The 26,902-nt window shown below is 43.7% G+C and overlaps 1 protein-coding gene across 2 annotated transcripts in view; it reads left to right on the top strand.

Moving 5' to 3' along the window:
- Positions 1-26,902, top strand: part of AK5 (adenylate kinase 5) — a 263,180-nt gene that overhangs the window by 227,557 nt on the left and 8,721 nt on the right. For both annotated transcript variants that reach the window (XM_010857602.1, XM_010857603.1), the window contains exons 11-13: positions 917-1,080; positions 3,686-3,802; positions 16,232-16,423. In XM_010857602.1, the coding sequence (XP_010855904.1) occupies positions 917-1,080; positions 3,686-3,802; positions 16,232-16,423 (473 nt within the window). The remainder of the gene's footprint in view (positions 1-916; positions 1,081-3,685; positions 3,803-16,231; positions 16,424-26,902) is intronic.

Raw genomic sequence — 26,902 nt, 5'->3', positions numbered from 1 at the left:
TATTGAAGTAGAGTTGATATACAACGTTGTGCTAGTGTCAAGTGTACGGCACAGTGATTCCGTTTTCATATATATTTATCTATTCTTTTTCAGATTCTTTTCCCTTATAGGTTATTATAAAACATTGAATAGAGGTCCCGTGCTATACAGTAGGTCCCTGTCAGTTATCTATTTTATATATATACTAGCGTGTGTATGTTTATCCCAAACTCCTAATTTATCCCTCTTACTTGCCTCTTTGGTTTTATGGTTTTCAAATTTAACCATAAATTTGAAAACAACTGATTTTAAAAGTAATGACTAATAACCACAAATTAAAGACTGTGGCTTGTTTAGGTGCAACACCCTAATTCCCAAAGTTAGTCACAGTGGGTCTTAATTGTTTCTGTGACAGGATTTATACATTTGATGTAGCAAAATGCTATTAATCTAAATATTTGTGAATAAAGTACTGTCTCTAGATTAAATTAAAATTGCTTGCATTATTTTCTGAATTACAAAAACAAAAAGTAACGGCCAGCCTTTGTTGAGTGGTCACCATATATCAGGCACCGTGATCCCTGCTTTGCGCATGAGCAGATTCAGGGCCCCAGGAAACTTATCTGCTGAGCGTGCCCACCAAATTGGGACTGTGGATCCTCCCCTGTGCCCTCTGCACTCCTCCCCACTAGACCACCTGTAGTGACTGCTGTTGTTTGTCTATAACACCCTCTGCCCTCCATGGACACAATCTTTGAGGGTAAGGTCAGTGTCCTGTTCACTACTGTATCCATGGCTCCCGACATGCCCCCAGGAGATCAGCAGGGCTCAGTCCACACTGGTGGATCAAGCACTGAAGCCTGCTCACTGTGTGACTACAGCCCCGAACAGGGCACCAGATTCGGGATGGATGTCTGATCCATGACTTCTTTTCTAGGTGGCCCAGGCTCTGGCAAAGGCACACAATGTGGAAAGCTGGCGGAAAAATATGGATTTACACATCTCTCGACTGATGAGCTCCTGCAGAATGAGCTGTCATCGGAATCTGGAAGAAGCAAGTTGATCAGAGACATCATGGAACGTGGAGAGCTGGTGCCCTCAGTAAGCAACAGCTGCCTTCTCTGGCCTGGGAGAGATCTGGAAGTGTTGCCATTAATCTAGCTTCAGAAACAAAGAAACGCAAAAAGGATAATGCTGTATTTTGTTTCTTTTAACAATCCAGAAGCAGGCAGGAGGTCCACAGCAAAGGCCCATCTGCCAGACCAAGTTACCCAGGCCCTGGTTCCATCTGTCTTGTTGCTCTGCCAGTGCCTTGAATGTAACCTATTTCATACTTTTTCCTAAAATTGGTCCCGGCTTTAGAGTTAAAAGCTTCAAAGCAGAAATGATCTTGGTGCAGCAGAACCTAGATCTAGAATTACTTGTTGTTCAGTTGCTAAGCCGTGTCCAACTCTTTTTGACCCCGTGGACTGCAGCATGCCAGGCTTCCCTGTCCTTCACCATCTTCTGGAGCTTGCTCAAGCTCAAGTCCATTGAGTTGATGATGCCATCCAACCATCTCATCCTCTGTTGCCTGCTTCTCCTCCTCCCCTCAATCTTTCCCAGCATCAAGGTCTTTTCCAATTAGTTGGCTCTTCCAATAAGGTGGCCAAAATATTGTAGCTTCAACTTCAGCATCAGTCCTTCCAATGAATATTCAGGATTGATTTCCTTTAGGATTGACTGATTTGATCTCTTTGCAGTCCAAAGGACTTTAGAACCTTCTGAAAAACAGAAAATAATGTCTTGGTCTCATTCTCAGAGGTATAAAGGTATTAACATGAAATTTGTTATCTTCCTTGGGTGGCTGAAGAATATCCCTTTTATTTATCTTTTTTTTGTTTTCAAGTCACTATCCATATCTGAGAGGCTGGATGCCATGGGTTTCATAAAACATTCATCCCTTCCAGACTAACTCACACTAGGCTCTGTAGTCAGGGCATGCCCCTATTAGCTAAGAGAGCTTCTCACTTCCTCTTTAACTAGCTACAGTCTCTTTCCCACCTGGAAGCCAGAATGGTTCTCAAAAAGGAAACAGACCACTGCAGTGGTCTCTTTTCTTTCTTTTTCTTTTTTTCTTAAGTTTTGGAGATGTATTTATTACTCTGTTTATTTATATTGGCTACACTGGGTCTTCGTTGCTTTTCGAGGACTTTCTCTAGCTTCAGCGAGTAGGGGCTGCTCTTTGTTGCAGTGCTTGGGTTTCTCATCGCGGTGGCTTCTCTTGTCGTGGAGCACAGCCTCTAGGCATGCGAGCTTCAATAGTTGCCGCATGTGGCCTCAGTAGTGGTGGCTCAAAGGCCCTAGAGCGCCCAGGCTTCAATAATTATGGCGCACAGGCTTAGTTGCTCCAAGGCAAGTGGAATCTTCCTGGACCAGGGATGGAACCTATGTTACCTGCATTGGCTGGCGGATTCCTATCCATTCTACCACCAAGGAAGTCCTGTAGTTGCCTCTTAACAGACCTCCTTCTGCCCACTCTTTTTCCCCCACAGTTTACTCTTTTCACAGCAGCCAGAGTGATTTCTTAAAAACATTTATCCCCCTTCCCAGAACCTTCCAACAGCTCCTCACCACATTTTGAAGGAAATCCAGAGACTTTCCCATGGCTCTGGACTCCAGCTTGCTCTCCAATGCTCTTTTCCATGACTCTCACATTTCCTCTCACCCAACCCACACCCCCATTCTTCCTCCCACAGGCCAGACTGCTCCTGCTTCTGGGCCCTTGCACTGTCGATTTCCTCAGCCTGAGTGAAATTCTTTCATATATGCGTATAGCTTGCTCCTTTACTTCATCCAGATCTCTACTTAAATATCACAGTCTATCAAAGAGGCCTGCATATCCCATCTAAAAACAGCACCTCTAACAATCTGCTTCTTCTGATCTGCTTTAATTTTGTTCCTAGTGGTTTTCTCTGATTATTTTTATATATTTACTTGCTCATCTAGTATCTATTTTCACTAAAATATAAACTTCATGAGGATTTAACTCATTATTATCTAGGGATAGATTCTGACTGCTCTTGTGATAGTTGCATTCCCCAGACCCTGCTGAAAGTCAGAGGTAGCCAGGAACTCAGAGAACACAGGGGATTCCCCCCATTTGGGCAGCTGGTAGCTTCCTTGTTTTCTATAAGCACAAGTTATATCAAAATTTTTAACAAAGTGATATTGCTAGAAAATGCTGCTTCATGTCTACTGAAGTCAGTGCATGTCATGTCAAATTTTACAAAATATTTACTGGGAAAAAAAATCAACACTGAAGCACATTTTATACCATGTTTTGTCTAGTTTTAAACTTCCATTGGGCCTAATTCAAGGAGTGCTACTGCTTGAAATACAGTACCATATTTCACCTAATTTAAGATACCATTATTTTTAGGCAACCCCCAAAACTTTAACCATTAAAATTTACCAGTAAGAAAAAACATCAACAGACTTTGACCCAATACTGATTGTAAAATACCTACCAGTTCCATAGACATTAAAATTGGGTGGTGGGGGGTTGAGATTTATAGTTGATGAAATACAGGATATTGCCATCCACTGTTAATCTAACTAGTCCATTTCTCCCCCTTGCCATGATGGGATGGTTGGGAGACCTTTGGTAACTCCAGTGCTGCTCTGTGGAAAAGTCTGGGTCCTGACCGCTCTCCCTCTGCTCCAGGGCATCATTCTGGAACTCCTGAAGGAGGCCATGGTGGCCAGCCTCAGCAACACCAAGGGCTTCCTGATTGATGGCTATCCTCGGGAAGTGAAGCAAGGAGAAGAGTTTGGACGTAGGGTGAGTGCTGCTATGGGGATCATCCCAGAAGACAAATAGGGGATATCGTGGAAGCTGAGGGAATAAAGGCAAAGTCTGTCAATTCTATTCATAAAACTTTCTATTATAAATGGAAGAAATTCAGCAAAAAAGGGGGGGGGCGGGGGTGGGCGTGGAGGGTGGGGATGCTGTGGTGGATTTATTGTTCAAGTAACTAAAACCTCCAAGGGTAGTTCACACTTTAGTGGATTCATGTGTTCAAATTTGTTTGTCAGTCATCTGACTTTGTCCATTTCTTGGATTTTCTTTCTTTGCATTGGCCTCATTTTCTTCCTGTTCGAATCATATTCTATCATCTAAGTGATATCACAAACATGTTTCTATTCTCCAGTGGGTCCAGCAAAAAAAAAAAAAAGAACCCAGGGTTTTGTATCATTATCCTGGATAATCAGGTCCTGGGCCTGTCACTGAACTAATCACTGTGGATTATCCAGGGATATCCTGGTTCAGCCTGGAGGACCAGGGCAAAGATGGAAGAAAAGGAGGGAAAATGGGTACCACACCTGAACCACACAGAATGAGAAAGGGAAGGGAATTACCTGAAGACAAATAAGATGCTCTAAGAAGATGGAAGGGAGAACAGATCCTGGACAGGCAAAATCAGATATATGCCCAAGGCCTACCCCCTTCACTGGGAGGCCACTCACAGGAGAATAGCAGTAAGTGAAAAATATTGCTCCTATCATTTATAGAACCTACTCTGGGCTGAGTCCTGTGCTACACGCTTTACACACATTATCTCTAATTTGTCCCTCTTGTGCAAACAAGAGGGAAATAACTGTCCCCGTTTGTTAAAGACTCCAGAGCCTACAAGAATGAATATTTATATAGAGATTTCTTTAGACTAGTTTTAAAAATATTTTATTATATAATTTCCTTTGATACATTTTAATTACCTTTTAGATAGAGAAAGGGGTATTTCTTCATGGTAAAGGTGATGAATCAAGCCCAGAGAGGTTAAGTGACTTGCCCACAGTCAAACAGCTAGTAAGCGTCTACTCATTGGTAAGTAGCAGCTACCGGGAGGACTAAGGTTTGGGGGCCCATCTCCATCTACCTCTAACTTCAGCGTTGATTGAGAGGAATTGTACTTTGTGTCTCCTAGGGGTTACTGTAACCTTTTGAGCCTCTGTTTTAATTTCCTTAGATGGCATCTAAATACTTAAAGGACAATTGCTAACCCTCCCTTGCATTTCTTACTTGCAATCAGAATCAGAGAAAAACTTTCCTGTCCTAGTTGGCAAGTGTGGCCCTGACCCCCGGGGCTGACTTTCTTCCTCTCAGCTCAGCAGCCTTTGTCAAGATAGGAGTGAGCAGGGAGAAACAGATTTGTGTGCAAAGCCTGGGCCTGTGGCAGTTCCAGGTAGTTCATTGGAATTCACACACCAGAATTCTAATGAGCTTTTTCCCACCAAACTACTTTAAGAGCTCAGACTTTGATATAATTAACCACTTTTTTGCAAAATGATGTTAGGAGGATCATTTCAGGTTTTTTTGGTGGCTCAGATGGTAAAGAATCTGCCTGCAATGCAGGAGACCCAGGTTCAATCCCTGCATCAGGAAGATCCCCTGGAGAAGGTCATGGCAACCCACTCCAGTATTCTTGCCTGGAAAATTCCATGGGCAGAGGAGCCTGGTGGACTACAGTCCATGGGATTGCAAAGAGTGGGACACAGCTGAGTGACTAACTTTACTTTTATTTTTTTTACAAAATGGAATTGGGAGGATTCTTCTAGTGTTTTTTAAATCACAGTAATATTTTACCATGTTCTGCATATTTATAGAACATCAAATTTACCATCTTAACCAATGTTAAGTGTCTACTTCAGACACGTGAAGTGTATTTGTACTGTCGTGCAACCAATCTCTAGAACTTTTACCATCTTGCAAAACGGAAGCTCTACACTCTTTGAATAGTAACTCCCCACTTCCCTGTCCTCTCAGTCCCTGGAAACCACTGTTCACTCTCTGTCTTTATGAAATGGCTACTACATGTACCTCACATACATGGAATCCCACACATTTGTCCTTCTGTCACTGGCTTATTTTTCACTTAGCATAATGTCCTCAAGTTTCATTCGTGTTGTAGCATATGTTAAAATTTCCTTCCTTTTCAGGAGGAATAATATTTTGTTTATCCATTCATTCATTGATGACTACTTGGGTTACTTCCGCTTTGGGGATGTGGTAATTAATGTTGCTATGAATGTGGGTATACAAATAGCTCTTCAAGACTCTGCTTTCAACTCTTTGGGGTATATACACGGAAGTGAAATTGCTGGATCATATGCTAATTCTATTTTTAATTTTTTGAGGAATCAATACATACACATACATACTGTCAGCCATAGTGGCTACACCATTTTACATTCCCACAAACGGTGTACAAGAGTTTCAGTTTCTCCACATCCTCACCAACACACATTGTCTGTTTTTTTCACAGTTACCATCCTAATGGGTGTCATTGTAATTTTGGTTTGCATTTTCCTAATGATTAATGAAGCTGAGCCTCTTTTCATGTGCTCATTGGCCATTTATATTAATATGTCTTCTTTGAAGAATGTCTATTTAAGTCTTTTTCCTATTTTTTAACTGGGTTGTTTGGGTTTTGTTGTTGAGCTGATGGTTGCCTTTTCACTCTGTTGATTGTGTCCTTTAATGCACAGAAGTTTATAATTTTTATATAAACCAATTTATCTTATTTTTGCTTTTGTCTCCTGTGCTTTTGGTGCCGTGTCCAAGAAATTATTGCCAAATCCAGTGTCATGAAGATTTCCCCCTATTTTTTCTTCTAAGAATTTTGTAGTTTTTACTCTTACATTTAGCACTGTAATCCATTTTGACCTAAGTTTTGTATATGGTATAACATAAGGATCCTGACTCCATTCTTTGAATGTAGATAAACAATTGTCCCAACATCATTGTTTGAAAAGACTTTTTTCGCCACTGAATGGTCTTGGTACCCTTGTCAACAATCATTTGACCATATATGCGAGAGTTTATTTCTGACCTCTCTGTTATATTCCATTGATCTAAATTACTGACTTTATGCCAGTACCACACTATTTTGACTACTGTGGCTTTGTAATGAGGTTTTAAATCAAGAAATGTGAGCCCTCCAACTTCGTTATTTTCAAGATTGCTTTGGCTCTTCAGGGTCCCTTGAGATTCCACAAGAATTTTAGGGCAAAATTATCTCTATTTCTGTAAAAAAAAAAAAAAAAAAAAAAACGAGCCTTTGGAACTTTGATAGAGATTGTGTTAAACCTATAGATCACTTTGGCAGTATTGAGATCTTAACATCTGAACAATATTAAGTCTTCTGTGGACTGTCTTACATTTTTTGTTTGTTCTGATCTAGCCAGCATCTCAGAGAAGGCCATGGCAACCCACTCCAGTACTCTTGCCTGGAAAATCTCATGGACAGAGGGACCTGGTAGGCTGCAGTCCATGGGGTCGCTAGGAGTCAGACACAACTGAACGACTTCACTTTCACTTTTCACTTTCATGCGTTGGAGAAGGAAATGGCAACGCACTCCAGTGTTCTTGCCTGGAGAATCCCAGGGATGGGGAGCCTGGTGGGCTGCTGTCTATGGGGTTGCACAGAGTCGGACACGACTGAAGCGACTTAGCAGCAGCAGCCAGCATCTAGGCTGTGAACAAGTCTCCTGGGAATACTCTCTGAATAACAGGAATAAAGACATCTTTCCTGCACCACTTCAGAATTAGGGCCTGTGTAAATCCAAGGGGTGAGGAGAAATCCAGAAAAGAAGAAGGTGTGATTGGGCCCATGAGGGGCTCCCTGCTGAGTGGGGATTGGCCGTTTTGTAAACATTAAAACACAAGGGAGCAAAACCTTAAAAGGGGGGAGGGGGGATGAGTGCTAAAGGCCACCCATCAGCAATGTTGATTGAGGTTCAGGCTTCAAGATGGCTGCACCCCACCAGGATATTTCACCCTTGACCTTGCCTGTGAACTTAAGGTCCAAAAGTCCTAGCAGGGTCTTCAGGAGGGTCAGGACAGGTCATGAACTTGCTCGGAAATGCTGGGGAAAACATCCTTTTCAATGTCTTCTTTTTAATTGCTCTCAGTGGTAGTAGACTTTTCTTCTGAAACCTCCAAATGGCCAAGTGTGATAAATAAGATGTAGGGTAAAAATAAGCATCTTTTTTGTCAACTACTGTGTGCAAACAACAAAATTATGTTCTTTATTCTCCTTTCTTTTCTTACTTTATTCTCCTAACTTTTCTAACTGGTAAGAACTCAAATCATCCATACAGTCTTCCTGATGTAAAGCAAAACTTCCTTCCCCACTGTGGGCCCCATTCAGACAGGTTTTAGAAAGTGTCAGAGGAGAGACACTGACAGTCCTAACTAGAACTTAGGAGTGAGAAAGAGTCACCAACGTGATAAGTCGGTAGTTTCAATCAATGCTAAAATTCATCTAGCCATTGCTAAAATATGCAAGTGCCCTGGCCGACAACCTTCAAGTGAGATGTCAATGAAGACAGTCTTCCACATTCTGCCGGCACAAATTCACCAAGATCAAGCATGATCTTGATTTGTCCCTGGGTACAGGAATTTAGAAGATTCTAATATCAAATCAGCTCATGGGAAGAGAACACATGCCGCCCTCCAAAACAAACACCTGCTTTAAATCTGACCAGATGAACAAAGATGCTACGAACACAGAATGAGCCGCTGTTGATTCACTTATGCCCTGAAGGGACCCCATCATTTGTGCAGCACCCTCCAAATTACCGGCAAGCAACTCATTTGAAATTTGGCAAGGACAAACACAGATGAACAATTTCACCCCAGAGATTCAGAGTAATCAGCCTGGTTGGGAGCACAGTGAGTGTTCCGTGTGTACCTGTCAGGCCTGCAACTCTGTTTGAAGCCCATTCAGGCCTGTGGATGGTTTCCCAACCCACAAACATCTCAGCAGCCCCTCTATATCCCAGAGACTGATGTGCCTGATGCTTGGGACCATCTGTTGCTGAAAAAAATCCAGTTTAGTTAGTCAGGCTGATGCTTTTGCATGCCTGTAGGTTATTGCTCTGAAAGGCAGGTCCTTTGAGGATCTGCTTGGCTATGACACTACTAAAGGCCAAATGCTAACTCATGTCCGTAGCTTACGGCTAAGTCTGTATGTGATTCCTCTATTATCACCCTATCTTCTATTCCCAAGCCTGGTTTTACGCGCAATGAGTTAAATATCTGTGCCTTTAGTATCCAGCAAAGCATAAGGGAAGGTTGTCTGTGTGTGTGTATGTGTGTGTGTGCGTGCATGTGTGTGAAAGAGAAAGAGAGGTAATATGAGGAGCTGGGGTTTCTAACCACCATCCCCATCTCTCACCACATTTGTGAACTCCTGGTTATAGTGACTTTGTGTTCGCAGACCTGTATTCAGAGCCTGGCTTCATATGTCCATGACAAGTCATTTAACTATACATAGTTCAATTTCCTCCTCTATAAAATATAGATTGAAAATAGCTGGGCTTCCCTGCTGGCTCAGTAGTGAAGAATCTGCCTGCCAGTGCAGGAGACGCAGGTTTGATCTGCCGTCTGGGAAGGTCCACTGCCACAAAGCAACGAAGCCCCTGCACCATGGCTACCGAGCCTGCGCTCTAGAGCCCAGCGCTGCAACTACTGACGCCTGTGAGCTCTAGAGCTCACAGTCTGCAACAGAAGAAACCACTGCAACGAGAAGCCCGCGCCCCGAACTAGAGAGGAGCCTCCACTCAACCACAACCAGAGAAAAGCCCGCGCAACCATAAAAACCCAGATCAGCCAAAAATAGATACACAACTAAAATTGTTTTTAAAAAAGAAAATAAATACCTCCAACCATTACCAAAAAATATATATCTTGCCATTTGCAACAACATACATACATCTAGAGGATTATTATTCTAAATAAGTCAGACAGAGAAAGACAAATACTGTATGATATCACTTATGTGTGAAATCAAAACACACAAACAAACAAAATGAAACAAAAATAAACTCATAGATACAGAGAATCAATGGGAGGTTTCCAGAAGGTAAGGAGTGGGGGGAATGGGCAAAATAAGCAATAGGTAAAGATTATATAAACCCCCAGCTATATAATAAATAAGTCACATGAATGTAATATTCAACATAGAGAATATGGTCAGCAATACTGTAATAACTTTGTATGAGGACAGACAGTAACCCTATGGTAATCACTTCATAATGTATATGAACATTAAATCACCATGCAGTACACCTGAAATTTAACATAATATTATATGTCAACTATAGTTCAATTAAAAACAGGAAAATAGCTTCAGTGCTTTCTGGGAAGATTGGATCAAATCCTTGAAATGTGCCTTACATATGTATATGCCTGCATATGGTGTTCAATAAATTGTTACCATTTTTTTCCAAAATTATATGTATTTTTTCTGACTATAGAAATAGAAATTATATAGATATGAGACAATACAGGAAAATGTAAAACAAAGACTAACTAACCACCCAGAAATAACCTGTTGTCTCTTCTTCCTGCCTTGGTTCTACCTATTCTCATGCAGTTAAAGTCATACAGAATACATAGCTATCTAAATAATAGCTGTTATTTTTTGAGCACTTAAAATGTGCCAGGAACTGAACTATATGCTTTGCCTATATCATTATATTAATCTTTACAATTATGTTCAAGAGATATTATTATCCCCACTTTATAGATTATTATCATCTCAAGGAGAGTGTGTACTCAGCCTGACTCCCTGTAGTGCTTTCCTATGTTAACTCAACATTTACTCTACAGCAGCCGAACTAAACACATATTAACAGAAGTAAATGCACGGGTTATCTCTTTCCTTTCCCCCCAGGAGGTTCTTAGCTGAAATTCTGCCCTTAGCCTGACTACAAAGATGAGTTTCCTGGATGTGTGGATAATGATAGTATATCCCTCTGCCTGACTGCTCTTAACTGTCTCATAACACTATTCCTCTATAGAGTCAGTGATTCTGTTTATGTGTGCTTAGTCGCTTAGTTGTGTCCAACCCTTAGAGACCCCATGGACTGTAGCCTGCCAGGCTCCTCTGTCCATGGGATTTCCCAGGCAAGAAAACTGGAGTGGGTTGCCATTCCCTTCTCCAGGGTATCTTCCCGACCCGGGGATCAAACCCCAGGTCTCCCACATTGCAGGTGGATTCTTTACCATCTGAGTCACCAGGGAAGCCCTGAAAATGAAAGTGTTAGTCGCTCAGTCGTGTCCAACTCTTTGCAACCCCATGGACTATAGCTCATCAGGCCCCTCTGTTCAAGGGATTCTCCAGGAAGGGATACTGGAGTAGGTTGCCATTCCCTGGCAGAGAAGGGAGTGTAAATGCCTCTTCATGCTCCACCTGCCGAAATTATCATCACAAGTCAGCTGACATCCTCATCCTGGTGGGCTGCTCTCAGTCAGGGTGAGTGCTGATCCCAATTAGAGCCCTAGAGACAGCACGAGCAAGTTTATAAATAAAATGAAATGGCCTCTGACACTGTCCACTTCTTTTCCCACCCCACCTCCTCTCCCGGCTCCATTCAGCCCACCAGGCACCTGGCTTGAGTCCCATTCTGAAGTCTCTGGCACCCTACACTAGGGTGAAGTCACCAAGCTTTTGGAGTTACACACAGCAGACTCAAAACTGTCACTAACTAGTCCTCAGTGATCTTGGGCAAGTTGACCTATGTAGGGCTCCATTTCCTCCCCTGTTAGCGGGACGGCACAATATGTCAGCTGCCGAAATGTTCTTACACATCTCAATGCCTTTTCAAGGGCATGTGTGCTCTAATAAGGGTCTCCTGAATACCCAAAGACCATGAAGAAAGCCATGCTGCTGGGGCAGAATTCCAGGGAGCCAACAGGGGAGTGGGCACTGGGGACATGGAGTTGTCCATAAGTCTCTATGGTTCATCCAGACAAGGGCTGAGTTCTCTGCCCTCCCACCCATGGGATGTTAGAGACTAACCATGGTCCAGGGTAAAAGAGGCAGAGCTACTCCAAGGAACTTTCTAAAGGAATATACCAAAGCATTCTGAAAAATAATTAAGTGGTGTTTCATTCAAATCTTTCAAAAACTTTCAGGCATTAAAAGCATCAGTGGAAGAAATGAGCTCTGAAACCATGAAAGGACATGGAGGAAACTTAAATGCACATTGCTAAGTGAAAGAAGCCAGCCTGAAAAGGCTGTACACTGTATAAGTTCAACAATGTGATATTCTGGGAAAGTCAATTCTATAGAACACTAAGATCATCAGTAGTTGCAGGGTTAGGGAGGAGAGAGAAAGTGAAAGAAAGTGAAAGTGAAGTCGCTCAGTCGTATCCGACTCTTTGGGACCCCATGGATTGTAGCCTATCAGGATCCTCCATCCATGGGATTTTCCAGGCAAGAGTACTGGAGTGGATTGCCATTTCCTTCTCCAGGGGATCTTCCCAACCCAGGAATCGAACCCGGGTCTCCCACATTGCAGACAGACGCTTTACCGTCTGAGCCACCAGGGAAGTCGGAGGGAGGAATTAAATAGAAAGAGCCCAGAAGATTTTTAGAAGGGTGGAACTATTAAATATCATTACTATAATGTTGGATAATGACATTATGCAGTTGTTAAAACCCATAGAATACACAACACAAAGAATGAACCTTAGTGTCAACTATGGACTTCAGTTAACATTTCAGTATTGTTTCATTGGGACATCATCCCTCCTGCTATTGCAGGAGATGTAGAAGACACAGGTTCAATCCCTGGGTCCAGAAGATCCCCTGAAGGAGTTTGAGTAGGCTTCAGGAGTTGGTGATGGACAGGAGAGCCTGGCATGCTGCAGTCCATGGGGCCGCAAAGAGTCAGACATGACTGAGTGGCTGAACTGAACTGAACTGAACTAAAAGACATAATAGGGGAAACCAGGGATGGGGAAAGATATATAGTAACTCTCTCTATTATCTGCTCAATTTTCACATAAACCTAAAACTTCTAGGGCTTCCCTGATAAATCAGTTGGTAAAGAATACGCCTGCAATGCAGGAGACCCTGGTTCAATTCCTGGGTCAGGAAGATCCCCTGGAGAAGGGAAAGGCTACCCACTCCAGTATCCTGGCATGGAGAATTCCATGGACGGTATAGTTCGTGGGGTCGCAAAGTCGGACACAACTGAGCGACTTTCACTTCACTTAAAACTTCTAAAACTTAAAATCTATACAGGCCGTTTTCAAATAGAATGATTGCTTGATAGCTTTTTATGTAAGAAGAGAGTGCTGACTCCAGGAGAGACAGGTCAGGTCTAACCCCAGGCTTAGCAGGAGGAAATGGCTTGGTGGAGCAGCTTCTCAAGGTCTTATTTTGTGAAGAATCACCTGGGGATCTTCTTAAAATGCAGGGTCAGCAGGTCAGGAGTGGTGCCTGAGCCTCTGCATTTCTAACAAGCTCCCAGGTGAAACCTGAGCTGCTGGTCCACGACCCATACTTTCTGCGTGGAATCAACCTCTGTCCTGCACTTATTTATCGTCAGATCCTGTTCAGACACACATAATCTCTGTTTGTACCTAAATGAGTCCCGGAATTGTCTTTTGTGTCCCCACGAGTGCCTGAAAACCCCCACAATAAGAAAAATAGCCTAGTTTCCAAACGCAACCCCAGCCAGAAACTGTTCCAAAAGCCAAACGCTGTAACTAAACCCTAGCCTGCCTCTCAAGCTTGCCCTCTGCTGGTGGACACAGGTCATTGTCTTCTAAACTTTCACCCAGCTTTCATACTGCTCAAATGCTCTTTTTTTTCTTCCAATTAATAAAGTCAGAAAAATTAGATGACATGTCCCAGAGGTTTATTTCACCCTTTTAGATTTTGGAGAACTTTTCTACTCTGTTCCTTAAAGTATTTCCTTCAGAGTGGGAAGATAAATCATGGAACAACACAGACAACTTATAACTGTGTGTGTTGTCCTGAAGTACTCCCCTACCCTGACTTTGTTCCCATCCCTCCCAGGGCTTTCCATGATAGAGCAGTAAGACTTCATTTACATTGCCAGATCGGAAGGGAGCAACAGTTCCTTTTGATCCAGAGTTGGGACTGGTAGTGGAGACAAGGTTGGTGTCTTCCAGAGGCATCAGAAGCAAAAGAAGACTTTAAGAAGGATGGGGAGATGGGGAGAGTCATGCTATTGATCATATCACTATCATTCATTCAGGAACAAATTTATTTATTACCTACTGGATAAGGCTGGATATACCCATGCCTCAGTCATTCTGCACACTCCCTCTGCACCACCGCCCCCCACCCCAACCACCTCCAAGCCCTACCCTTTGGCCCTGTGGGCTGCTTCTAGCTACTGTCCTTGTGCAGTCAACCTCTTAGAAGCGTGGTAGAGCTCATCGCTTCACTTTCTTGTCTATCCATTTCTTCCTTGGCCTTGGGGCCAGGAGCTGAGCATTCCTAACCCCTGAACACAGAGATTGTAGCTCATATGGGTAAGCATGCTGCTGCTGCTAAGTCACTTCAGTCGTGTCTGACTCTGTGCGACCCCATAGACGGCAGCCCACCAGGCTCCCCCGACCCTGGGATTCTCCAGGCAAGAACACTGGAGTGGGTTGCCATTTCCTTCTCCAATGCATGAAAGTGAAAAGTGAAAGTCGCTCACTCGTGTCTGACTCTTGCGACCCCATAGACGGCAGCCCACCAGGCTCCCCCGACCCTGGGATTCTCCAGGCAAGAACACTGGAGTGGGTTGCCATTTCCTTCTCCAATGCATGAAAGTGAAAAGTGAAAGTCGCTCACTCGTGTCTGACTCTAGCGACCCCATGGACTGCAGCCTACCAGGCTCCTCTGTCCATGGGATTTTCTAGGCAAAAGTACTGGAGTGGGGTGCCATAGCCTTCTCCATATGCTTACTATGGGTAAGCATAGTGCATGCTAAGTCGCTCAGTTGTGTCTGACTCTTTTGCAACCCCATGGACTGTAGCCTGCCAGGCTCCTCTGTTCATGGAATTTTGTCTGCAAGAATACTGAAGTAGGTAGCTATTTCCTCTGCCAGGGGATCTTCCCAACTGAGGAATCAAGTCACTTCTCCTGTGTGTCCTATACTGGCAAGCAGATTCTTGACCACTGAGCCACCTGGGACTCCAATAAGCATAGCAGCTGATACTTACAGTTTGCTCTATCCTAAGCAATCTACTTGCATTGCTGCTGCCATTTAGTCACTGTCATGTCAAACTCTTTGAGACCCCATGGACTCCCAGGCTCTTCTGTGCATGGAATTCTCCAGGCAAGAATACTGGAGTGGGTTGCCATTTCCTTCTGCAGGGGATCTTCCTGACCCAGGAATCAAAGCTGCATCTTCTGCTTGGCAGGTGGTGCTTCACCACTTAGCCACCTAATTCTTACAGCAATTCTGTGATCATCCTCATCATACAAATGAGAAAGTTGGGGTGCAGAGAAGTTGAGAGACACAGTTAGTAACTTAATTTGTTATTTTCTCTAATAGGTTTCTGGGGGTTGATGGGATCCATTATTCTGTTGCAGTCGGATGGGGGGTAAGACCAAGTAGACAGGTCTGGAGCAGGGGCTGGGATATCTGCATCAGCCAAGGACTGCTCAGGCATCTCTGTCCACATGGCCTCTCGAAGAGGCTAGCTTGTGCTTCCTCCCAGCTTATCAGTGAGCATCATTGGAAATCTTAGATGGTGGTTGACCAGGCAGGAACTGCAAAACTTCTTATGATCTTGCTTCCAAAATTAGGTGACATCATTTTCACTATATTCTGTCAAAATATATAACAGTCCAGCTCAGATTCAAGCAGGTAGAAGAATAGTCACCATGTCTCAATGTGGGAAGAGCTTAAAGTATGTTGAGGCAAGGAACCAATGAAGACCATCTTGGAGACAAGTCATTACACCAGAATTTGACCCTAAGCAGCCTGACTCCAACCTTCGTATGCTCAACCATTATGCTCTACTGACCTCCACATAGTACAAGACGCAGCCGTACTGTGCTCTTGGTGGCTGGTATAAGACATAATGGTGGACAAAGGAAGAGGTGATTAACTTGCCTTCGTAAATCAGGAAAGGCTGACAGCAGGAAGTACTACACACACACAGCCCTCCCCCTGCTGTGGAGGACAGATTATGACTGCACTGGGCAGCATTCTACGCAATCCCTCCATTACACGAGGTGACCTAAAAGCTGAGGGCGGTTCTGTGGAAAGTTGCTGACCTGGAAGTGAGGAGCTGTGATATCCTGTCCCAGCTGTGTCACATTGTAGGCCTGGAACCTCAAGAGAAAGCAGAAGGTCAAGGCAGGAAAGAACTAGCGTGCCCAGGCCTTTCCAGAACCTTGCAGGGTAGAATTCCTGACCATGTTGTGCCGCCCTCTCCCATCCCCAGATTGGAGACCCACACCTGGTGATCTGTATGGACTGCTCAGCAGACACCATGACCAACCGCCTTCTCCAGAGGAGCCGGAACAGCCCACAGGCAGATGACAACACCACCACCATCGCCAAGCGCCTTGAGACCTACTACCGGGCCTCCATCCCTGTGGTCGCCTACTATGAGACAAAAACACAGCTACATAAGGTAAGTCCCCTCACGGACCCCCAAAATGAGCCAACTATCCACTTTTTTTTTTTTTTTCAAAAACAAAGAAAAAAAGTAGGAAATTTCAGGTTTAGGGATTTTGGAATTAGAACTGCATTGTTGTTGTTGTTGTTCAGTCGCTCAGTCGTGTCTGACTCTTTGCAACCCCATGGACTGCAGCACACCAGGCCTCCCTGTCCTTCACTGCCTCCCGGAGTTTGCTCAAACTCATGTCCATTGAGTCAAAGATGCCATCCAACCATCTCATCCTCTGTCATGCCCTTGTCCTCCTCCCTTCAATCTTTCCCAGCATCAGGGTCTTTTCCAATGAATCAGCTCTTTGCATCAGGTGGCCAAAGTACTGGAGCTTCAGCTTCAACATCAGTCCTTCCAATGAATATTCAGGACTGATTTCCTTTAGAATTGACTGGTTTGATCTCCTTGCCTTCCACGGGACTCTCAAGAACCTTCTCCAACACCACAATTTGAAGGCATCAACTCTTCAGCACTCAGCCTTTTTTCTTGTCCAGCTCTCACATCCGTGAACTGCATACAGCTGCACAATTGGGGCCAGCATGTAGGTCCCTTATGCTCTTCACTTTTTGTATCAATCATCATATGGATCATGAAAAGCTGGTCATACAGTGTTTACAGAAGCCAATACAGTTGCTTCATTTTCCAAGAAGGAGGGAGGGAGGACAGGACGAGGGATAAGGCATTAGTTCTGACTTTCAGACCTCAGCTACACAGGAGAATCCAAAAGGTCTCATCTAGACCTAAAATTCAACAACTTTGAATGTCTAAATTTTGGCATAGTTCCTCACTGACACTTGGCTGACTCAGTTTCTTGCAATAACTAGTGTTACTAGGAGAAGCAGCATATGGGGCCAGGAGAGCAGATGAGGTGAAACAGTGAGGCAATGGGTGGTCAGCTCAATGATCAGGAGCAATAATCCATGCTGAGTCACTGTAAAGTTCATGAATTTGGGAAAGCTACCCAATCTTTATTCATTCACTCATTTAATATATATGTACCAAGCACTTCCTACGGGCCATCCATTGCCCTGATGGTTTGGATGCAGGTAATAAGATGTAGTCCTTGCCTGCTAGAGCCTAGGGTTTAGTAGGTGTGCATGCGTGCTAAGTCATTTCAGTCACGTCCAACTCTTTGCAACCCCATAGACTGTAGATCACAAGGCTCCTCTGTCCACAGGATTCTCCAGGCAAGAATATTGGAATGGGTTGCCATGCCCTCCTCCAGAGGATCTTCCCGACTCAGGAATCAAACCCATGTCTCCTATGGCTCCTGCCTTGCAGGCAAATTCTTTACCACTGAGCCACCCAGGAAGCCAGGGTTTAGTAGGGGAGACAGACAAATCAGTGATCACAATATGGAGTGAAAATGAGCAGAGAGTAAGTTCTGAGGGCCCTTTAACCTGATCTAAAGGAAGACAGAGGAAGGTCACCAGAGAAGAAATAAGCTGAGCCCGAAGTGGGGGTGCTGTGAGGGGAGCAGAGCACTTCACACAGAAGGAGCTTGGCTGTGACATAAAGTGCCAAGAAAAAGATAGAGAAGTGGGTGTGGAGAGGCAAGCAGGGACCAGATCAAGGTGAACCTGTCCTGGGAGCTACTGAAGGGAACAGACATAGTCAGGGTTTCCACTTTGACAGCTCACTCCATCAGCTTAGTGGGGAATGGATCCCAAGAAGATTAGGCCAGGAGACCACCGGGAGGTGGGATGGATCCAGGAACCAAACCCTCAGAACCCAACACAGAGGAGAGAGAGTAGACAGCTACTATCTGCTTTTCCCAGGGAGTTAAAAGGAAACATCTTCGATCAATAATGTATCTTGGAGGGAGCTACATGATTGATTCCTTGGGGAAAACCATTGATAATGAAATCTTATCTTCTGAGCCAGTTAATTGTCCATTTTCCAGACCCTTAAGAACTTAACCCTGTTTAGTATCTGAGAGGTGTCCCAGGATTTAACTCAGAGATGTCCCGCATGTGACATGAGAGACACCACCCCCACCTTTTTCACCCACAGCAGCCACTGCTAAGCCATCGTTGTTTTTCCCTCAAGACCTTGACTTGGTCTTGAGATGTTAGCATAGCACAACAGGCAGCTCCTTCCAGTTACTAGGACTTAATGTGCAAGATGAATCCTGTTTGCTGTGCTTCATGTAGCCTTGAAAGTGAAAGTCACTTAGTCATGTCCGACTCTTTGTGACCCCATGGACTGTATAGTCCATCACAGTATAGTCAATGCCGTGACTATACAGTCCATGGAATTCTCCAGGCCAGAATACTGGAGTGGGTAACCTTTCCCTTCTCCATGGGATCTTCCCAACCCAGGGATCAAAACCAGGCCTCCCACATTGAAGGCAGATTCTTTACCAGCTGAGCCACAAGGGAAGCCCAAGAATACTGGAGAGGGTAGCCTATCTCTTCTCCAGGGGATCTTCCCGACCCAGGAATCAAACTGGGGTCTCCTGCCTTGCAAGCGGGTTCTTTACCAACTGAGCTATCAGGAAAACCCCTCGTGTAGCTTTAGTTGCCACATAAAACAAAGACCCAGATCTTTAAACAAGCAAATAAAAAGTATATCATAAAAGGGCAGGGTCTTAATAATTTGGGTGACAAAGGTCTTTCCAGGATTCATGATTTCCACCCTCATGCCACCTGGAACACAGATGGAAATTATCCAGAGAGAAGAGGGTTTCTTCCTCTTTCAAGATTTACAGAGGTGAGAAAATCCTGAATTAAGACTTTAGCCACTTTCAGAGTCAGGAAAGCCCTTTTATCTCTCTCCTGTATCTTTCTAGCCTAAGTACTACATGCTCACACATGATTGGCACGTGGACACAGGGCTAACCGAGTTCTCCAATACAGCTGATCTCTGGGATCCTCCTTAGAAACAGTTAAGTTAGTGGGGAAGGGAGCTTCCTGTAGCATGTGGCTCAGCTCTTCAGCTTCCCCCACATTTTGGAGATGTTGGCAGCTGGATCTGTGGTGAGGTAACGTATACGAACCATTGGCAAATATTTAAAACCACTCCAAGTTCTGACTCCAGAGCAGTGTGGGCTCCAGCCCTCAGGTCTCTCCTAGGGCCTCTTGGAGGAAGTCCTTTCATCCCTTCCCCGGCCCCGGGCTGTCCTCCCCATGTAGCTGCCAAGAGGAACAGGCTTCCTCCGCCACCTGGAGCAGAGTCAGTGCAGGGTAGCCTCGTGCCAGCCCAGGGACCCAGGGATGGGAGACTGGCTTGTAGGTGCCCCATGGGGCTTGCCAGCAGCTCAGGTGGGGATTGGAGAAGCAGTGAGGGAGCCGGCTGGCTTGGTCTGTATTGGAGAAGGTGAAAGCCTCTGGCCTTTTGTGTTTTCTGGCCTTCTGGGCTCTTGCCTGGTCTCTGAGCACCACTTTGATCAGCTCCTGATCTCAAGTGATAGCCTGCATCTTGTTCATGTGATGCTCTTTGGAGTCTTAGTACCCCCTCCCTGTCTCATTGGTAATTGAGCCCACAGCAGGACTGCTAACCTCCAGGTGGGCTCCTGGATCATGTAGGGAGTTTTCTTAAACTATGTGGGGGTGGTGAATGAACTTCGAGATTCAAGTGAGACCATTCAGTAGTGGCTCAGTGAGATTTCTTTAGGAATTAGAGCCACAGAAACAGTCCAGCCCAGAAAAAGACCACCCTCCAAAAACCCTTCCCTCTAACCTGTGTTACCCACTTATGCTTACTCTCCATCCACCCCCTGACACCTTTACTGCCTGATGATGTGTGTGTGTGTGCTTGGTCATGTCCAGCTTGGTAGCCTGCCAGGTTCTGTCCTTGGGATTTTTCAGGCAAGAATACAGGAGCGGGTTGCCATTTCCCACTCCAGGGGATCTTCCGACTTAGGAACAGAAGCCAAATTCCCTGTGTCTCCTGCATTGCAGGGGGATTCTTGGCCTCCTGAGCCATCGGGGAAGCCCACTGCCTAATGATAGTCAGTCCTTTTTGCCACCAACTATCTGGAAAAGTGCAATGGAATTTCAAACAAAAGTAAAAAACAAAACAAAACCAAGTTTATAGAGCCACTGCCTTATTCTTTGTTATGCCATCATGATATAATGATGTAAAAGTTAGAACTTCTTGTAACATAAACCAAGGGGTAGAAGCATATGTGATCCAAATGGATCCTCTGACCTTCCGTTTTCCCCTCTAATAAAGTCAGCTTTCTGCTGCATCTAAGAAAGAATTAGAACTTTCGTCCATGTCACTCCCTTCCTCCTTGCACTCAAAGTAGACATCACTAGGCAATTGTGGTTCTTCTTTCCTATCCGTTCTGGATGTTGCCTTAGAAATTTTATCAGGGACTTCCCTGGCAGCCCAGTCGTTAAGAATCTGCCTGCAGAGCTTCCCTGCAGGCGACTCAGTGATAAAGAATCCACCTGCCAATGCAGGAGACACAGGTTCGAGGGATCCGGGAAGATCCCACATGCCCTGGAGCAAGCAGCTAAGCCCGTTCACCACAACTATTGAGCCTGTGTCCTAGAAGCCAGGAGCTGCAGGTTCTGAAGCTGAAGAGCCCTCAAGCCCATGCTCCCAGCACGAGAAGCCACCACAATGAAAAAGCCCAAGGACCACAACTAAAGTAGCCCCCACTCACCACAACTAGAAAAAAGCCTGCACAGCAACAAAGACCCAGCACAGCCAAAAATACATAGATAAACAAAAAGATGGAAAAGGATTAAGTTTAAAAAAAAAAAAAAGGAATCTTGTCAGCCTATGCAGGAGGTGCAGGTTCAATCTTTGGTCGGGAAACTAAGATCCCACATGGCTCGCAGCCAAAAACCCAAAACATAAAACAGAAGCAATATTGTGATAAATTCAATAGACTTTAAAAATGGTCCACATCAAAAAATCTTTAAAAAAAAACTTTATCGACACAGCAGTACAGTCTCACCCAACTCACTAGAGTTGACCCATAAGAGAAAGCTTTTTTCACCTTGAGTTAGAGAATTTATAATTGAAAAAATAATTGAAATGAATCATTTTGATGGGCTTCCCAGGTGGCAATAGTGGTAAAGAACCTGACTGCCAGTGCAGGAGACATAAAAGACTGAAGATTGATCACTGGGTCGGAAAGATCCCCTGGAGAAGGAAACGGCAACCCACTCCAGTATTCTTGCCTGGAGGATCCCATGGACAGAGGACCCACTCCAGTATTCTTGCCTGGAGGATCCCATGGACAGAGGACCCACTCCAGTATTCTTGCCTGGAGAATCCCATGGACAGAGGAGCCTGGTGGGCTACAGTCCATGGGGTCACAAATAGTCAGACACAACTGAAGTGACTTAGGATGCATATAGCATTTTAAAGTGAATGACATAGTAACTGTCCAGAGGCTCCCTGGTTTGAGTGTAAGAAAGCCAGAGTCGCTGAGGTGTGTATTCACTTTGGGAACTTGGTGAGTCATTTCACTGCTAAACCTTTCAGCAGAATAAAATGAATGGACAGAATGGGATCTCCTGGAATACCCTAGGTCTATCACTCTATGCTTCTCAGGAAAAAAAAAAAAACATATATATATTTGTAGTCATGCATACTTTTCTGTTTTAGAAAACACAAAAAAGTAGGTAGTCCCATAACTCAGAGGCAAACAGTCCTGATTGTTTCCTTCATATCTTTTTGCTATGAATTTTTAAAGCATGATGCTGACCACAGGTATATTCATGAGATTGTAGATAACAGCTGGCCTAACATGAAACATGGAGCTTACTTGTAAGGTGATGTGAACCAGGGCTGAAACGGGTCCAGGGAGCCTCTGGGACCAGGCTCCCTTCTGCTCCTCACGGCTGTCTTCCCCTTCTTCTCTCTCCCATCCTGATTTTTCTCTTTCTCTGGTCCAGAAGCTAGAATATGGCAAACATACAGCTTCCACGTTCATGTTCCCACAACAGGGCCAAATTCCAGAGAGAATTATTCTGGCTGGCCGTGCTTTCTCTGGCCCCTGGGCCTACCAGCTCTGGCCGGGCAGGTGGGGTCACATGGGGCTTTTTCATCTGTTCGGTAGCTGTTTATTGAGTGCACACTTCATGTCAGATTCTTGGTGCTGGAGACACAGCACTAAAAATCCCTCACTGAAAAAAGAGCAGTAGACAAGAAAACAATTGCTGATAGGATTAGCTCTATGAAAAAACAAAACAGAGTGGGTTGTTACAGGTGAAAAGTCTCTAAGGAGGTAGCATTTGAATTAAGATCAGACTAATAAAACTATGGTTGCCTGATGGCCTGGTGCTTGTCCCTGAAAATTGGGTGGGAAACAAGAAATTCCCAGAAGAAAAGATCTTGTAAACTGGGAGAAATTCTAGAAATAGCTTATTCAAGTGGCATGTACAAAAGTGTATAAATTGATATTTAAAACCTCTCCTTTTGCTAAGGATACAGCTGCTTTTAAAAAAGAAACTAGAAAATTTAAGAGCATAAAGATAAAAATAACCCGGAATTATTCCACCCAAAGAAAAAATTGATAAACAAAGAAAACATTTTAATGTATTTTCTTACATTCTTGTTTCTTCATTTTTAATATGCTTTTTGCTCCTGGCATCATAAGCCCAGAAACGTCCCCCAGCCCTAGAGAAAGCAGTCCTGACAATAGATGATATCTGTTCCTGGGTTATTTATTAGTCTTAATCAATTTAGAAAATAAAAAGAGAGGCCAGTGACTCATTAAACAGGCACTTAACAGATGCAGAAAATCCACTTCCTTGGCAACTTGGCATTTATAAAGGAGAAAATAAGTTATTCGTTCTGCAGCTCTTCTGCTAAAATGTCCCAACTTCATAAATAGTTTAGCCATTTTTAGTAAGTCCTGAAATATAGCTGTATGCATTTATTGTTCTGGGTAGTCATCCAACCTGGCAGGAGACTTCCTGTGAACTGAGGGATAAAGAATGAGAAATGCCATTGCTGGAACTTCCATGAAAGGAGTGGAAGCAGAAGGCTGCATTGGATCAAGTTTTACCCCTTGGATATAACAGTCCATTTGATAGCCCTAAATCAATTGGATTCTTGACTGGAGTCTAATACGAGGCAAGGAAAACCCCAAATTACTTGTGTACTCTGAATTCTCTGTGCTTGAATCCTTCATTTGAATTCTTCTTTCAATTGGCTAAAATAATTTGAACTAATTTTTAGTTCAATCTCTCTATGACTGTCTAGGAGTGTCGCTATGGTGGTTTTATACATCAAATACCATTTCACTAGATCTAAAATTTAGGTCATAATATTTATCTATCAAATTTAGGTCATAATATTTCTCTATCAATTGTTTTCAACCATTTAGTGTTGTGGAGAAAAGGCCAAAACAAATTTGAAAGTAAACTTTTTCAACTTGTATCTTTAAAGAAATGTTTTAATGTGTTTCCACATAATTCAAAACTTGTGTCCAGATATAGGTCTGATTTTCACTGATCCTCAATGGCATGATAATTTTGTTTTAACTCAAGAATGTTTTCTGTAAGTATTTTTTATGTACCACTCTCTCTTGTTTTTCTCAAGTACACACAGATCTCTTCTTCCAGTGCCACCCGATAGAAATTTAATGTGAGCCACATGTGTAATTTTAAATTTTCTAATAGCCATAATTTTAAAAGGAAAAGGAAACAAGTGACACTTTTTATCAGGCCTTTGAAATCTGGTGTGTACTTCACACTTGCAACACAGCTCATTTTGCGGTAGCCACATTCCAAGGGCTCAGTAGCAACAGTGACTTCTGGACTAGACAGCTCAGTTTTCTATCTATAAGCCACTCCATTATTTTCAATTTTTTTCTGTCTACTTTCTAGGAAAAATCCCAAAGTTGTCTTCCACGTTACCCAACTCAATTTTCTACTCCATTGCTCCTTCTTTCCAGCTACCAACATTGATTTTAATTCTCATGTGTTTTTCTGTATTTTTACCTTAGCTGATTCTTTTCATCTGATGCTGTTGCTATTTCAGTCTAAACCTGTTCTAATTTCATGACTTTCTGCTCTTATTGATAGCAACCATGTTTTCTTACATACTGCATACTGTTTAAACTAACAACGAAAGTGAAATATTAGTCCTTGAGTTGTGTCGGACTTTTTGTGACCCTGTGGACTCCTCCGTCCATGGGATTCTCCAGGCAAGAATACTGGAATGGGTTGCCATTCCCTTCTCCAGGGGATCTTCCCAACCCAGGGATCAAACCCGGGTCCCCTGCATTGTAGGCAGGTTCTTTACCATCTGAGCCACCAGAGAAACTCAAAATATACATTAATTGTCCCTCCTGTGTGCTCTCATAAACACCATTTCTCTCTCCATCTTTGTATTTATTATGTTTTGCTTTTTATTTCTTTACTTCTCTACATCTACCAATAAGAAGTGAACTCCCTCCCCTTGCCGCCCCTCTCCCTCTCCCTCCTTCTGACATTAATCAACACATACTTCTTCTATGGTGGAAAGTTCTGATTTCATGAAAATAGTACCATCCTGTACACATGTCTGAAGCATCTGGAAGTCAATACATGTTGCAGAAATGGTTTTTTTTAATAGTTACTAACATTCCATATTAACATATTATCTAATTTATTCAACTAGTTTATTTCTCATTTAGTTTGGTTACTACTAAATATGCAGTAAATAAACACACTCATTTAGGCTTTTGTTTCTAGTATGAGAGATTGCTGAACTGTTTTAAGCAGAGACCTCTTAATCTCCTTCACCGATTTCTCCCAAGCCCACCAATCCCCCTTCCCCCGCTTCTGGCAACCACCCATCTTTTCTCTGTCTGTGAGTCTATTTTCCCTTTGTTCTCTTTGTCTCTGTCATGACTTATTTCACTTAGCACAGTATCCTCTAGATCCATCTATGTTGTCGTTCTTTTTGTGGCTGAGTGGTATTCCACTGTGTATATGTACCCGTCGTCTTTGTCTATTCATCTACTGATGAATGTTTAGGCTGTTCCCATATCTTGATTATTGTGAATAGTGGTGCATATATGTTTTCCCATTAGTGTTTTTTTTCCCTTTGGGTTATGCAGAATCATGTGGTAGCTCTGTTTTTAATTTTTTAGGAACATCCATACATCCATATTATTTTCCACAGTGTGTGTAGCAATTCATATTCCCATCAACAGTGCACAGGGGTTCTGTTTTCTCTGCATCCTCACCAATATGTTATTTTTTGTCTTTTTGACAATAGCCATTCTGACAGGTGTGAGGTGATATCTCACTGTGGTCTTGATTTGCATTCCCTGATGATCTGTGACACTGAGCATGTTTTCAAGTGTCTGTTGGCCATCTGTATGTCTCTTTAGGAAAAATATCTATTCTGGCCTTCTTCAAAATAGATATTTCATTTCCCACTCATTTCCCTTTCTCTCTCTGTTACACTGAGAATTCTTTGAAACATAGAAAAGCTTTGGGATTTCCCCGGTCCTGGATGCCTGGCCCCTTTGGTCAAGGCCCCACCTCAGCTGAGTTTCCTTCTCAGTTCTGAGTCTGTAGCTTCCTCGCATTCAGTCTGGACCTGCCCTGCTCGAGTGCTCCTAGCAACCTGGACCTGGAGACAACCGTCTCTCCTGCCCACTGGTCCCGGAGAAAGGAAGATGCATGAAGGAGAGAATGAGTGACTTAGAGGAACCCTGAGGGTCTGTCCTCCCGCTTGGCAAATGAGGCATAAATCTCCCGTCTGTCTCTGAGAGACTTAAGAAATTCATTCCTTATGACTCTGCCTGAAAGAATCTTCTTTCTACCCTCCGCCACCCTTCTGATCAGCAGGCTTTCACTAGATTCCCACAAAGAGCTTTTGATTCTGCCCAGCGTTCTCTGCACCCCTGTGGCCCTGTTGAAAAGAGTTGTGCTCACTGCAGGCTTGTCTCCCCCCAGAACAGCAGGCGGAAGAGAACGCCAGACCTTTGTTCTCTTCTGAACACAGTCTTAATTGTCTTTCTCTGGTTGCTTTCATCATGGCCAGGCTTTGTTTTAACCAACTCAGGGCAGTCCCTTCTCTGGGCTCCAACCCCGTCTCGAGAACCTTCCCAGGAGCCACTGCCATGGATTCTACCAGCAGAGAATTGGCGCTGTTCCATCCAGGTCCTTGCCAGAGTCCACAGACATTCATGGGGTGTCTCCAATGTCCAAATGTTGGGTGCTTAGTGCTGGGTATTCAGAGAGGAAAAGAGACGCATGAAACTTTGTACCCACAGCATGGTTGTAAATGTAATAATAGGATTTACAAAATGTTTCAAGTATTTGGAGGCACAGAACTTGGGCCTGGAGAGGCAGATAACAGTTTCAGGAAGAAGAAGACATTTGAGCTGGGTCTAAAGGGAGAGTAGAAGTTAGAGCCAGATGGAAGGGAGGGGACCGAGGCTCTGACGTGAGAAAGAGCCCAGTAATGCTAGTACAGGACGAAGTGCACACAGATGGATTAAAGTGGTGGCAGACTTGACTGAAAAGCAAGGTGAAG

This window comes from Bison bison, unplaced genomic scaffold, assembly GCF_000754665.1.
Source record: "Bison bison bison isolate TAMUID 2011002044 unplaced genomic scaffold, Bison_UMD1.0 scf7180017864382, whole genome shotgun sequence".
In the NCBI taxonomy this organism is placed as follows: domain Eukaryota; kingdom Metazoa; phylum Chordata; class Mammalia; order Artiodactyla; family Bovidae; genus Bison; species Bison bison.
Note: the sequence above shows the minus strand (reverse complement) of the source record. Positions and strands in the feature narration are given on the sequence as shown.